The 15,990-nt window shown below is 31.1% G+C and overlaps 1 protein-coding gene across 6 annotated transcripts in view; it reads right to left on the reverse strand.

Annotated features, from left to right (window-relative positions):
• Positions 1-618: 618 nt before the first annotated feature.
• The window catches only part of LOC139512085 (STE20-related kinase adapter protein alpha-like), a 45,440-nt gene continuing 30,068 nt past the window's right edge, over positions 619-15,990 (reverse strand). For all 6 annotated transcript variants that reach the window (XM_071299464.1, XM_071299462.1, XM_071299463.1 and 3 more), the window contains 8 exons: positions 14,842-14,950; positions 13,639-13,762; positions 12,993-13,164; positions 11,896-12,000; positions 11,630-11,723; positions 5,771-5,906; positions 1,687-1,808; positions 619-800 (listed from right to left, as the gene is read on the reverse strand). In XM_071299464.1, coding sequence (XP_071155565.1) covers positions 730-800; positions 1,687-1,808; positions 5,771-5,906; positions 11,630-11,723; positions 11,896-12,000; positions 12,993-13,164; positions 13,639-13,762; positions 14,842-14,950 — 933 coding nt within the window. In that variant the 3' untranslated portion in view covers positions 619-729. The remainder of the gene's footprint in view (positions 801-1,686; positions 1,809-5,770; positions 5,907-11,629; positions 11,724-11,895; positions 12,001-12,992; positions 13,165-13,638; positions 13,763-14,841; positions 14,951-15,990) is intronic.

Here is a 15,990-nt window from a genome sequence, read left to right on the forward strand (position 1 = left end):
TAAATGATAATTAAGATTTACGAAAAATGGTTAAAAATTGACTATAAAGGGCAATAACTTCTAAAGGGGTCAACAGACCATTTTGGTCATGTGACTTATTTGTAGATCTTACTTTGCTGAACATTTTTGCTGTTTACAGTTTATCTATATCTATAATAATATTCAAGATAATAACCAAAAAACAGCAAAATTTTCTCAAAATTACCAATTCAGGGGCAGCAACCTATAAACGGGTTGTTCGATTCATCTGAAAATTTCAGGGCAGATAGATCTTGACCTGATAAACAATTTTACCCCATGTCAGATTTGCTCTAAATGCTTTGGTTTTTGAGTTATAAGCCAAAAACTGCATTTTACCCCTATGTTCTATTTTTAGCCATGGCGGCCATCTTGGTTGGTTGGCCGTGTCACCGGACACAATTTTTAAACTAGATACCCTAATAATGATTTTGGCCATGTTTGGTTAAATTTGGCCCAGCAGTTTCAGAGGAGAAGATTTTTGTAAAAGTTAACGACGACGGACGCAGGACGACGACGGACGACGACGGACGACGACGGACGCCGGACGCCAAGTGATGAGAAAAGCTCACTTGGCCCTTCGGGCCAGGTGAGCTAAAAATGAGTAACAATGATTAACAGAGAAAATCAATAGCACATGTCTGGCATCCTTTAGTTCATCCTTATTAACATTCCACCTAATCCACATCAATTTTCTAAAGTCATCTTTCATCAAAATTCCCAATCATCAACATTAATATTTTGAAGATCAGCTACAAGTTCATCTTCAGGAGAAGGTGTGGCTGAAATAACAAACAGACATAAATATCTGATGACTACTGTAAATTCAGAAATTATTGCATGCAATTATTGTTGTGATTTTGTCTAAAATTTAAAATGCGATTTTAATTTTTGCGATATTGAAAAAATCCTGTTCAATTCATATAAAAAAAAAATCAAAATGTGAGTTTAAATTATGGCGATTATAACCGTGTCTCATTTTCTGCAATAATTTCTGAATTGACATTGTATCAATTAGTCAGCTTTTGAATTTGTTAGTAGAATGTTTACCAGGGAATTGTGGAGAACTTACTTTTTCTAATTTGTTAAATATTTAAATTCTTGGTTCACATGTATACCCCATGAAAACCATGAACATTGGTTCCCAACTAAATAATAATGAATCTACAGTATTGACAGATTTTTAGCATCAGAAATGTAAACCATGACAAGAGTAAGAAAATATTCAGCTTTGATTATTCTATGTTTACACTGGTACATAAGTTGCTCAGAAGGAGCACATTTAATGGGCGAGAAGAAAATTCAATTAAATCTCTTCTATACTTGTTTGAGACAATTTGTAAATAAAGTCTCAATTTCTCTGTACTAAACCATGTTTCATGTCTTCAACAAGAGTGGTAATAACAATTTTGAATTGCACCTGTCCCAAGTCAGGAACCTTTGTCCTTTGTAAGTCTTGTATGTTTTTTAATTTGAGTTCATTTATGTTTTGGAGTTTGTTGTGATGTCTAATTTTCATGATCTAGAACACATTTTTTTAGGGGCCTGCTGAAGTATGCCTCAGAGTGCTGAATACCCATTGATGGCTTGGGCCTGTTACCTGCTCTTTGGTTAAGTTTTTGTCTCCTAGACACATTCCCCATTTCTATTCTCAATTTTATTAATTACCTGATTGTAACATGTCTGCTCTCAATGGCTGAACAGGCTGAACTAATGTTGGCAAAAAATCACATGACCTTTTCTTCAAATGTTTGAAAAATGAATGATTTAATAGTGATGATGCAGTAGGCCTGAAAAAAAGTAATAAGTATTATGTTGTTTTTTTTCTATGGTCGGGTTGTAGTCTCTTTGACACATTCCCCATTTCCATTCTCAATTTTACTGATTAAAATAGAACTAAATGTGAAATATTGCATTCTTCATTCAAAATATTTGTAAGAAGTCACATACCAAAAGATTTCTTATATTTGTTCCTTTTCTTTTTTTTCTTTTCTTTTTTGTTTGTTTTTCAATTAAGTTCTGTTTATGTTGGTCCAACTTACCCATTATTCTGTGCTCTCCTATCATGAATTTGTATTTATTCTGTTATTTTTACTATAACTTATTACTCATTTTCTTTTCTTCGCTTTGTTTTGATATACATGTTACCGGTACTTGTTTTTCATGTTTTCTCTTTGCACAAAATATCATGCATTCAATATTTCTGTTATAACTTTTTCACTTGAAATTTTGGAAAAACTTATTTGTTATTTCCAAAGAAAGAAAAATTTATTTTTTCAACATGTAAATTTATCTTTATAACCAGGTGCTCCGCAAGGCGCAGCTTTATACGACCGCAGAGGTCGATCCCTGAACAGTTGGGGCAGGTATGGACAAAACATTTAAGCGTGATACAGCTCTGAATTTGGATTGTGATCAAATTTTTGACATTATATGGGTTTTTTACACAAAACAAATGTCAAGATTTTACAAATCAATTAAAGATTTCTTTTTGTGGTCAAAATTGGAGTTATCTTTCTTTGTCCAGAATAGTAGTTGAATCAACTTAAATCATTGTTTTTATGTTCTGGGGCAAGTATGGACACAACATTCAAGCTGGATTCAGCTCTAAATTTGGATTGTGATTAAATAGTTGACACAGCATAGGTTTCTGACACAGAATGAATGTGGTCTAATGAACTTAAAAAAAAATGTTTGCCTTTGAGCAATTCACTATGCTGTTGAATATTAATCCTCTCAAAAAAATGTTTGAAGAAATTTTCTTTTTATTTATGAAATCTGAAATGAAAAAAATTGACCCTCCAATTTTTTTTTCACATCCCCCTTTCCCTTATTTCAAAACTGATCTCAATTCAAATTTCTAATGAAGTTTGCAACAATAACTACTCATTTAAATACATCATAAAATATTAAAATGTAAAAAAAGTGCTTGTTATCACTGAATGGTAAAGATTGTTTTAATCTATCAGTTGGTAGTAAAAGTGAATATACATTGTATATTGTATAAAACAATGATTTAAGTTGATTCAACTACTATTCTGGACAAAGAAAGATAACTCCAATTGAAATCCAATTGGAATTTCTTGCTATTGCACAATATTGTGCAATTAGATATTTCTTGCTATTGTGGAATACTGTGCAATTGAAAATATTTGCTATTGCACAATACTGTGCAATTGAAGATTTCTTGCTATTGCACAATACTGTGCAATTGAAGATTTCTTGCTATTGCTGAATACTGTGCAATTGAAAATTTCTTGCTATTGCACAATACTTAATATAATAATTTTGGATCCTGATTTGGACCAACTTGAAAACTGGGCCCATAATCAAAAATCTAAGTACATGTTTAGATTCAGCATATCACAGAGGCCCAATAATTCAATTTTTGTTAAAATCAAACTTAGTTTAATTTTGGACCCTTTGGACGTTAATGTAAACCAATTTTAAAACGGGACCAAAAATTAAGAATCTACATACACAGTTAGATTTGGCATATCAAAGAACCCAAATTATTCAATTTTTGATGAAATCAAACAAAGTTTAATTTTGGACCCCGATTTGGACCAACTTGAAAACTGGGCCAATAATAAAAAATCTAAGTACATTTTTAGATTCAGCATATCAAAGAACCCCAAGGATTCAATTTTTGTTAAAATCAAACTAAGTTTAATTTTGGACCCTTTGGACCTTAATGTAGACCAATTTGAAAACGGGACCAAAAATTAAGAATCTACATACACAGTTAGATTCGGCATATCAAAGAACCCCAATTATTCAATTTTTGATAAAATCAAACAAAGTTTAAATCTGGACCCTTTGGGCCCTTTATTCCTAAACTGTTGGGACCAAACTCCCAAAATCAATACCAACCTTCCTTTTATGGTCATAAACCTTGTGTTTAAATTTCATAGATTTCTATTTACTTATACTAAAGTTATGGTGCGAAAACCAAAAAAAAAATGCTTATTTGGGTCCCTTTTTGGCCCCTAATTCCTAAACTGTTGGGACCTAAACTCCCAAAATCAATCCCAACCTTCCTTTTGTGGTCATAAACATTGTGTTTAAATTTCATTGATTTCTATTTACTTAAACTAAAGTTATTGTGCGAAAACCAAGAATAATGCTTATTTGGGCCCTTTTTTGGCCCCTAATTCCTAAACTGTTGGAACCAAAACTCCCAAAATCAATCCCAACCTTTCTTTTGTGGTCATAAACCTTATGTCAAAATTTCATAGATTTCTATTTACTTAAACTAAAGTTATAGTGCGAAAACCAAGAAAATGCTTATTTGGGCCCTTTTTGGCCCCTAATTCCTAAAATGTTGGGACTAAAACTCCCAAAATCAATCCCAACCTTCCTTTTGTGGTCATAAACCTTGTGTTAAAATTTCATAGATTTCGATTTACTTTTACTAAAGTTAGAGTGCGAAAACTAAAAGTATTCGGACGACGACGACGACGACGACGACGCAGACGACGACGCCGACGACGACGCCGACGACGACGCCAACGTGATAGCAATATACAACGAAAAATTTTTCAAATTTTGCGGTCGTATAAAAATCAAAGTACATGTTCAGATAAAGCATATCAAATAAGCCCAATAATTCAATTTTTGTTAAAATCAAACTTAGTTTAATTTTGGACCCTTTGGACCTTAATGTAGACCAATTTGAAAACTGGACCAAAAATTAAGAATCTACATACACAGTTAGATTTGGCATATCAAAGAACCCATTTATTCAATTTTTGATGAAATCAAACAAAGTTTAATTTTGGACCCCCATTTGAACCAACTTGAAAACTAGGCCAATAATTAAAAATCTAAGTACATTTTTAAATTCAGCATATCAAAGAACCCCAAGGATTCAATTTTTGTCAAAATCAAACAAAGTTTAATTTTGGACCCTTTGGACCTTAATGTAGACCAATTTGAAAACGGGACCAAAAATTAAGAATCTACATACATAGTTAGATTCGGCATATCAAAGAACCCCAATTATTCAATTTTTGATGAAATCACACAAAGTTCAATTTTGGACCCTTTAGGCCCCTTATTCCTAAACTGTTGGGACCAAAACTCCCAAAATCAAACCCAACCTTCCTTTTATGGTCATAAACCTTGTGTTTAAATTTCATTGATTTCTATTTACTTATACTAAAGTTATTGTGCGAAAAACCAAGAATAATGCTTATTTGGGCCCTTTTTTGGCCCTTAATTCCTAAACTGTTGGAACCAAAACTCCCAAAATCAATCCCAACCGTCCTTTTGTGGTCATAAACCTTGTGTCAAAATTTCATTGATTTCTATTCACTTAAACTAAAGTTATAGTGCGAAAACCAAGAAAATGCTTATTTGGGCCCTTTTTGGCCTCTAATTCCTAAAATGTTGGGACCAAAACTCCCAAAATCAATCCCAACCTTCCTTTTGTGGTCATTAACCTTGTGTTAAAATTTCATTGATTTCTATTCACTTTTACTAGAGTGCGAAAACTAAAAGTATTCGGACGACGACGACACAAGACGACGCAGGACGACGACGACGACGCCAACGTGATCATGGTCATGGTGATAGCAATATACGACCAAAAAATTAAAATTTTTGCGGTCGTATAAAAATGTTAATAAATTCTACTTTTGTGCGTATTATAAACATATTAAGTTTAAAGCTGTATGTAATAAATTAAACAAAAGAATGAACAATGTCAACCATTTTGTTTAGACATTTCTTAACTCTTTGACCTACTGACCTATCAGTAGGGTCTTTTTCTAAGCAAACATCAACAAAGTTATGGAAGTGTTGAGAAAATTTCCTACGACTGGCAATATCAACAACTTCTGCTCGACTTTTAGCTGTGTCTACATCTATTCCAGAATCTTGAGCAACTACAATACAAGAAGAAACAAAGATTATTTTAAAATCATATCATAATGTAGTCAATTAATCACATTGAAAAAAGACAAAGCATAATACAAAATTTATCACTTTGCATTTGTATTAGCTATTATTTTAAGCAAAACATGAAGCAAACAAAATTAAGCTAACATTGCTAATATTAAGAGTTCCATAACATTTGTAGACTTTGCACTCTATGAATAAGACTCATTTTTTTAAGCCATGTAAAACAGTTGAATTGTTCATGTTTAATATCAATGGTTTTTATTTGTATATCAAGTTGAAGATAGGATGTATTTAATAAGTAAGTGGTCATGAATCTTTTCAAAATTCCTTTCTTTGACTAAATAATTCAACCAGCAACTATACATTTTGAAGGACATGCATTGTCTATTTGCACAAATTTGTGAAATTTTAAAAGACACTCAAGTTTTTACAATCCTTTGATTGTTGGTTTCTGAACAACACTTTTAAAAGCACATAAAGTTTGTATAGTGAGTCAGTGACTAACAAGGGAATATGACCGTATAGCCTACATCTGCCTATAATGCTTTAAAAATAATACATAATGTTTTACACACACTTAATCTTTCCAAAAATCAAAACTTAATTGAAGCAAAATAATAACTTTTCAAAAACAAATTCTTTCATATAATAAGATACATATGTAGGACTCTTAAGTGCGATGGTCACGCTTAAGTGCGATGGTCTACGCAGGGTTTCCCCTGGGTCAATTATTTTTTTCGCCACCTCTTTCGCCAAAACAATATATTTTTCGCCACTCTATTATTTTTTTCGCCAAATAACATTAATATATTTTTTGTTTAAAATTTCCATTTTTTTCTAACCCCCCCCCCCTTTTCCCTTGAATAGGAATTTTTTGCCCCATTGTGTCTATGATTATTCGCTAAAACTTATTTTAGAGTTAACATTTTAAAGAACATAATGAATAAACACTAAAAATTTACTTTAAAAGCAACAGAATTTAAAAAAAAAAAAAAGGAAATATTCATTGTATTTTAAACAACTTTTCTAAATGACGGGGCCACTATACTTTTAAATAATATAGAATATATGTCCTGGAATATAACTAAATTCATGGACATGTTTTGATCATATAATACCAGTATAGTTCGTTGGGAAAGTTTCTTTTAAAGATAAATACTGATGTGCCCTTTTGTAGCTAAGAAGTGGTTTTTACAACAAAACAAAAGCTTTTATCACATGAAATTGATCCCTAATTTCATTTGTAGTCATTACATTGAAGGATTAATCTCATTCGAGGGGTTGTTCACAACCTTTTTGATATATTTTTTCATAACGACAGTTTTCTTTTCTTGACCATCGTAAATGAAAAAGTTGAGACGTAAACCTATTCTTGAAACACATGTTTCTCCCTAATCAATTACCCACCGGGTATATCAAAGTGAAAGAATAATTAAAGTTTTAAATCGGAGATTTTTCTTGCTTTTGAACATTTTTCGTCACAACAACAGCTTTCTTTTCTAAACTATCTTTAAAAGGAGACTGAGGAGACGTCAAAAGTTTTCTTCAAACACGTGCGTCGCAAAGTGGTAAATAAATTCTTTATGTTACTTTTAGCGGAAGCCATTTAACTATATTATTTTGTCAAACAATTCAATCAACACCTTTATTAATTAGTCCTTTGTTGTCGATAGCTTAAAATGCAATCAGCTGATTATTGATTTTCTGTTCAAATCTTAATGAGGTCAAGATGAATTCCGATTATTGTCTAATCGGATAAAGTCCGAGAAACTTGAATAAAAGTAAATAAACAAGATGGAGGAAAATAAATCGTTTTTATATTTCTTTCGCCAAATTCTTTCGCAAATAAAGAATTTTTATCGCCATAATTATTATTTTTTCGCAAATTGCGAAAATGGCGACCGCCAGCGGAAACCCTGGGTCTACGCTAAAGTACGATGGTGTCTCACGCTAAAGTGTGATGGTTGTTTGTTTGCTAAAGTACGATGGTATATCACGCTAAAGTGCGATGGACCAATATGATAAGATCGACGGTTTAAAACATTTAAATACATGGATTTAAAAAAAAAATAAAAAAATAGTCTATTTGCAAAAGCTAGAATGTTAAGGTATAACATATGTGATAGGCTTTATGATTTATCGGTAAGCTTATATAGTGATAGTTTCTAATTTTATAAGACCGACCACATTGTCTGAATACATTAAGTAACATTTATTTGTACAAGGTGTTTAGCTTTATTCTTAAATGCGAGGAAAAGCGATATTCGTCGAGCTTTCTCTTTTCCGTAAAAAAGACATGTTATATTTTCCTGCACTGTACAAACTATGTTTTAGTTGACAATTTATAATTTACGCTGAAAAACATGAACCTTTATTTTCCTGACGTTACTTTTCAATAAAATCGAGAATATTTTAACGGGGACCGCAATGTAAACGGAATTGTAAACAATAATTTCAGTGCATCCGTTCGCTGCCAATAGAAGCAGGATCTACGATACCTATGCGTATACTATTTTCAACCTATTTAGCATCTATAAAGTAAAATGGTCGACTGCAGGACACAAGTCCTTCTTCCAGCATCCGAAATAAATCAACACAGTTGCTTCAGCCGACGAAGCACGGTTAGGTCTGAAATTAAATCATGGACATTTGGTTTAAAAGTTGTGAATCAAATGTTCTTAATTTAGGTTCCGGCATATACATTTTTGGTTTGTATAAACGACTGTTAACGTCATAATCCAAGTACAATTCTCTCGTCTATACTTTCGCAGACCATCGCACTTTAGCGAATGGAGGAATCGTACTTTAGCGTAGACCATCGCACTTTAGCGTGACCATCGTACTTTAGCGTCCCCATCGCACTTTAGAGTCCTACATATATACAACTATTTTAGAAACAAATCCAAAAATCTTGAAACATTTGTCCTTGTGCATGACTTTATACCAATTAATTCAAACCTTAAAAGAAGTGAGACATCCATTTGTTTGAAACTGACCAGTCCATTTTTTATATTGTGTTTAAACTGAACTTTTTATGATTTTTTTTGTATACATACGAAATTATAGCAAAGCAGATTCACAGATATCAGTACAAATTGTTTCAAGTCACACAATTTCATTGCTGCAGGATTTTCATATTTGCTTCTAAATTAAAATTTAGCATCTTTTAATATTTTTATTAATGATAGATGCAAAAGTTAGCCTGACAATAATATTCTATTGCAATACATGTTCATCAGTCAGAATGACCTCCCAAATGTAAAATTAGTACATTAAATAAAATAAGTAATGAGCTGTTAAGTTGACATCAAACCAGGTTTTCTGTATTTTGAAAGTAACTATTGTTGAACTTATCAAAGAGAGAAGCTGCTTGAACACAATTGATGTATTCTAATGTAAGGTACTTTCAGGCTTGTTTTTTACATTTGAAAAGCACTGGCTGAACAGTTCTTAAGTTAACGCAAAGAAACTGTACACAGTGGCATTCTCCAATCTTATAAGGATCAAAGTTTCTATACATCAAAAGTGGAAATTGTCCATATCCAAATTTTACTTCCACTTTGTAATAGCATATAAGATTTGATTGGTTTAATGAATGAACAGTTCATAATTTATTGCACAGAAACATAATAAAGTTCCATTTTCCAAGTTATCAAGGACAATAACAATATTATTACACATCTTTAATTCCATATCGGCAATCAATTAAAAATGTGTGGGAAAGATCCATAAATGAATAGAGAGAACACAAAACAGAAGTGAAAAAATGCATTCTTTTTCTCTTTAATTGGTGTTTTCTCTATAAATTCTCTAAACTTCATTTTGTTATAAAATGTTGACATATGGCTGTGAACATTTCTTTTTTTAATAATATGAATTATAAGGGGTCACCAGATACATTTTGCTGACAACATTATCATGTCGTCATTAAAGTTGGTATAATGTGCGAAAAAAAACAATGGAAAAACTACAATTTTGCAGGGATAATTTGTCTTTAGATTATGCTTATATACTTATTTACTTAATTTTCAATCTAAGTACTAATAATTGATTTCTACTAAAAACAAATGTATCTGTTAGCCCCATCTAAGTTTAATTCTATTAAAATGGACATGTACATGTATCTAATAACCTGAATATAATATAAAGCAATGTATACTAATATATGTCTATATGTATGTTTTTTAAGTATATTTTTCTTAATAAACACTTACAAAAAGTACAATGCTCATCTATATAGAAACCATGACAAAAACTGTTAGGTAAAAATGATGCAGATTCTGGTGTAAAAAAAATGTCTAATTGGAAAATTAGTTCTTTCGATCTGAAGAGTGTGTTTTTTACTTAAATAAATTTGATTAATTTTTAGAAACCCATGTTTGGCAAGTAACTGGCATAAATATGTATATTGTAAATCTCTGAAACACAGAATTGAGTTAACTGCAACTTTGCTTTCTCAAAAACAAAGCTTCTTTAGAAAAGGTTTAGTAAGCTCATGTAACACCTTACAATTAACATTATGGAAAAAAGAAGTATAAATATATTCATTTACAAATACAAAAAGTTTTGGTCGATTCAAAAATTTAAAACCTTGAATTATACCTCCAATCTTGGATTATAAGTTGATATAACTCAGATAATTTAGTTTTAACAAGAAATGTGCAGTAAATTGATATATTTTGTTTTATAGTAAAATACAAGAACTGTGATCGATTTTTTTCTTTTTCTTTTTTCAAAACATTTGTGTGTATTTTCATTAGATCTATCTTTTCCTTTTTTTATTTCAATATTCTAATATTTCTTCTTATAAATGTAAATAATGTAATCCATACAAAATATGTCAATTAAGCAAAACCAGTACCTTGAAAACAAGCTTGGCTACCCCTACATTTTTTGACAATAGTATGATATATAGTACAATTTGGCAAAGTATGAAAACATTCTGTCATTTTGTATTCTTACTGCCAATGATGGTGACATTAAAATTTTCTTTAGTTTTTTTTTTCATTCTTGTTATTTACAAAATATATTCATTTATCATAAATATTAACTATTTTCAGATTTACAACAACAAAACCTTATGAAAATAAATCCCACACCCTGACAAAGAAAGCTTTGACTAAGAAAACCTTTAGCAATAAACACATCAGTTATATAGTGCTTGAGTATATTCCAAAAAAAACAGCATTTAAAAAAAAGTTTAATAATGTTTATATTGTTTTAAAAAAACATACAAAACAAACTGTATAATTTAAACTACAAAAGCTGAATTATAGAAATGCATTATTATACTTGCATAAAGCACAACCTATTTATGAAATATCAAAGCAGTAAATAATTTCAATATATTGAAAGTGCCATCCCTAGATAAAATAGTTTGAGCTTCAAATTTTTCACAATGTTTAGAATAAAAGGCAATGAAATAAACAAAATATGTTTGTCTCTATTCATATAAAATAAAACCTTATGTGTTAACTTCATTTTCTGAATTCTTATCCAAAATAAGTATATCAACAATCAATCATGCAGAGGAAAGATTTGACAAAACTTTCAATATCTACTAAAAACCTGAATATCTACTTTACGCAAAATCCGACATAACTCATAAATCATTCTTTAAAAAAAACCAATTACAACAACAACAACCCTCCCTCCTAGTCAAATATTCATTTAAAGGGCCTCCTAATTCCAAAATTAAGATTTTTACCTTGTGTTGCATTATCATCATCACCAACTAAATCAGCTATAGTTGTACAATCTATAAGAACAGGCTTTGTACCATGCATCTTCTCCAGTAACATCTACAAAACACATGTAATTACAAAAGTACAGTCTATAATCAAGAATAGGTGATTTCATAGCTTTCAAATTTTAATCAAATCCTTTAAAATTCTAATATCATTTGACCCATTGCAAGAAAATATGTTTAAAACATGGAACAATTTCTGCTGGATATTGATGAAAGATACAAACCTGGGTTAACTGCATGTCTGCAAACGGCTCTGCCCCATTGGCTAACTCACAAGCTGTTATACCTATACTGTAGATATCTGATTTGGTATCATATCCCGTTAAATTCTGTTATAAAATAAATACAAGGTTAATATAAATTATCAGTTCTAATATGCTATGATGCTTTAGCTTTGTAAACAACAATGTCCCTAAGTGGGAGCCTCCCTCCAGTACAAGTGCTTCAGCGATTCCCTGTATCCAAATTTCCCCACAAAAGTGGGGTACTCTCTTCTAATGCATAAAAAAGTGAATTAATGCATTAGAGCTTGGATATATGTATATACTAAATAAAATAAAATTCTGTGAAATTTCATGAATGATCTTGGCATTTTAAAGTCATATGAATGAATATCATCAAGCAGGTGTTTATTCAGTTACTTTTTCACTACAAATTCGGATAATATCTGATTTAGATGGTATTTTTGAGGTAGGTGTTATGGATTTCAGCATAACTAGCTTTAATGCCCCTGTAAAGTATGGGATGATGATAAGTTAATTTCATTTCTTATTACCAAACTCTTACATACTTGTCTTGAAATACAAGTTGCAATTGTGAATGAATAACACTCAACTCGATGCTTTAATCTGTCATGTACTTGCTGTTAGGGGAAACATCTCAATCCTCAATGAAGAGGTAGGTGTTATGGATTTCAGCAAGTAATTACAGTGGGTTTGTCCTCTGCACACTTATCTTTGCTTCAGTTTATCAAATTACTGTAGTTGTTCTATTAGAGTCAAAATAATTATTGAAAGCCATAGAATTGTTGTAATTTTTACAAAGACTGAGCAGTAATATTCATTTATTTTATACCTTCTAGAGTTGAACATAAATTTAAAACATAAGGTTTTGTCAGAACTTTTATTTCATTTAAACAAGTATCAATATCTGATTTGAAAAAGGACCATGAATGAGAAAATTTACTAATTATTTTTCCTCAGGACTTAAATGTGTTTTTCTTTTTTGAAGTATGTCTTTTGCCATTCTGTGTTATTTTTGTGTTTTTTGCTATTCAGTTTGTCAAGAAAACGTACAAAGTAAGCTGCTATTTTACACTTACCTGTGCTAAAATTTCCGGACTGAACCATTTTAACATGGACACACATGTGATTGGGTACTCATGTACTGTCCTTAGTCGATGTCCATTCCTTATCATACTATATGCATTTCGTATTCCTGTCAACGACACATGTCCATCTGCTGACAGGAGAATATGACTAGCTTTAATGCCCCTGTAAAGTATGGGATGATGATAAGTTAATTTCATTTCTTATTACCAAACTCTTACATACTTGTCTTGAAATACAAGTTGCAATTGTGAATGAATAACACTCAACTCGATGCTTTAATCTGTCATGTACTTGCTGTTACGGGAAACATCTCAATCCTCAATGAAAAACTGTCAAAATGAAGAACAGCAATAATAGCACATTTTATGTATACATTGTTATCTCCACTTATTTATAGGATTACTGTCATGACTATTTGCTAAATAGACTCATCATAGATACCAGTATTGAAATTTTGTATTTGCGACAGACCTACTTTTGTCTACAATAGACCCATCAGTGACGCTCAAATTGCCTCACAAATCTTCTTTTCCTTATTCATGACTTATATATATATATATATATATATATAACTCGGATGAGATAAAGCTGACATGAACTCTAATAAGCTGAGCAGTGCTTAAAGTACTAACATACCTATGTATAATACCTTTGCTGTGTAAATATTCTATACCTTGGATTACATCTCTCATTATATAGGCTACTGCTAACTCTGATAACCCATTTCCAAAATAGGCATGGAGTAAATCTTTACAAGATCCTGTAAAATATTACTGTAATAGTGAGAGAACCTTTGTATTATGATAATACTGAGATATGTGGGCCTACAGCCTTTAAGGTTTTTTTATTGCTTGTGTCCAATGTTTAACTGTGCTTCACCTTCACCAAGAAATATTTTCCCAGTGTAAATTACTCATGTTAAGTTCAGAGCAATACTCTATGGTCTAGACTGATGCAAATTTTGATCATACCACTTTAATATACAATTACCATTAACACATGTTTTATCAATAATTGAAATAATAGTACTATTAATTATTTATGTCTGCCAAAAAAATGTAAAATTTTTGGTTTATGATTTGTGTAAATGACGAAAGTTGCCAACCCCCTCAGACGAATTTTGTCTGTTTTCATGACCATAATAAACTCTTACCATGCAGTAATTGATGGGTGTTGTTGTCTTTGTTATCGTTTTATTTTACTTTTATAGTGAAAGACAACTGTGAATACCTTAAGGTATCCACCCACTATTACCCAACCGCACGATTACCACTTCAGGTGTTGGTTCACCTTGTTCAAATTCATGTTTTCATGCCAGTTTTGTTTGAATTTTATTTATCTCTCCATGTTTAATGTACTTGATTTCTCAATGTCTGGTCACCAGCTCACCTGATCATTTTATTTTATAAACATTGTATAGTGTACACTAAAATTTATATCATATGTTTGTTTAATAAGAGGAATTTTTTACCCTAAATTAACTCTGCCACCTCCACTGTTTAAAGTTTTTTTTACATATAAAAATATTCATTTTTCTTCATTTTTCCTATCTTAGAAACGAAATCATTTACTTTTTTTATCCTCATGTAAAGAAACACATTGCATAATCTTGAACAATCTTGCATTATTGCAGGTTGTGACAAGATTTTCACATCCCAGAGTCAAATTTTGAATGTAGAGTAATTAATTTGTCCTTTGATCAAAACAATAGGGAATCGAGTATGAAGAAGAATAAAAAAATTGCAGTGAAAAGAGTGTCTTCAGTGCCTCTGGACCTTCCAAAATGTTTATGCCAAAATAAGCACTAATATATCACATTATAACTAGGATAATACTAACCGTATGCCATGATTGGCAAGATTGACCAGATTTCATTATTGGTAACAAATGTTGCTCTAGTTGGTAGTACATTTTCATGGTATAGCTGTCTTGACAGGATTATCTCATTCTGAAAAATAGTTTGTATATAAATCTATGTTATATAACTCACTTCATCTGTGTATGATACTGATGCCATAACTCATTATCAGCTAGAACACATCAATGGCTCTACCCACCAAAAAGTTTACCAGTATTTTCATTTTATAAGATTATATGCTTTTAACATTCCAGCATTTCTATTTTATAAATTGTTCATGTATTCAGTAATCATGTGAAAACAAAAAGTTTAGACAAATTTCAAATACTGTTTAACTTACAAGTAAGTTTTTGCCTGGCTGAACATTTATATATAAATCCTATTACACAGTATAAATCATGTCAGAAACAGGATGCCCATCTCTTGATTCAGAGTTGATAATCTGCAACTTTTGTTGGAGCAGATAAAATGTCTAAAAGGTTAGTTAGGTTTCAGTGTATAGTATCTTAAATACCATTTTAAAGAGCAAGGAATTATGCACAAGACCCATCTATATATAATATCTACCATTGCCTTTAGTGAGATACAATCTTTCTCCACAGCAGACCTTTACATTTTCAAAGTTTAAAATGTGATGTTTTCCCTACAATATCTACCGTATGTCAAGAGTGCAGAAACATTGTATTGCACAGAATCCAGTGACAGAATCCGTTTCTGTTATAGTTTCTAGCCCGATAATTTATTTGTGTTTTCTTTTTATTGGTGTTGTTGGGTTGCTGAATCATTGATTTGTACCCTTCATCTGTTTTTAATCCGGCAATGGACATTTGAGCGAGAAAAAAAAGGACGTTTGAGCGCCAAAGTATAGGACATTTGAGCGCCTAAATTTTAGGACATTTGAGCGAAAATAAGAATAAGCGTAGGACATTTGAGCGAAAACAAGTCTTGGATAGAGAATTGTCTTATTGGCAATCATACCACATTTTCTTACGAATATAGTTCATTAAATGAGGAGTTTACCAACAAAAAGATTAAAACATATTTTAATTGTAAAAAACAAAGCACTAAAAACAAAGCACAGTCATAAAACAGGAGTTTACCAACAAAAAGATTAAAACATCTTTTAATTG

Source organism: Mytilus edulis, chromosome 2 (assembly GCF_963676685.1).
Source record: "Mytilus edulis chromosome 2, xbMytEdul2.2, whole genome shotgun sequence".
Classification (NCBI taxonomy): Eukaryota; Metazoa; Mollusca; class Bivalvia; order Mytilida; family Mytilidae; genus Mytilus; species Mytilus edulis.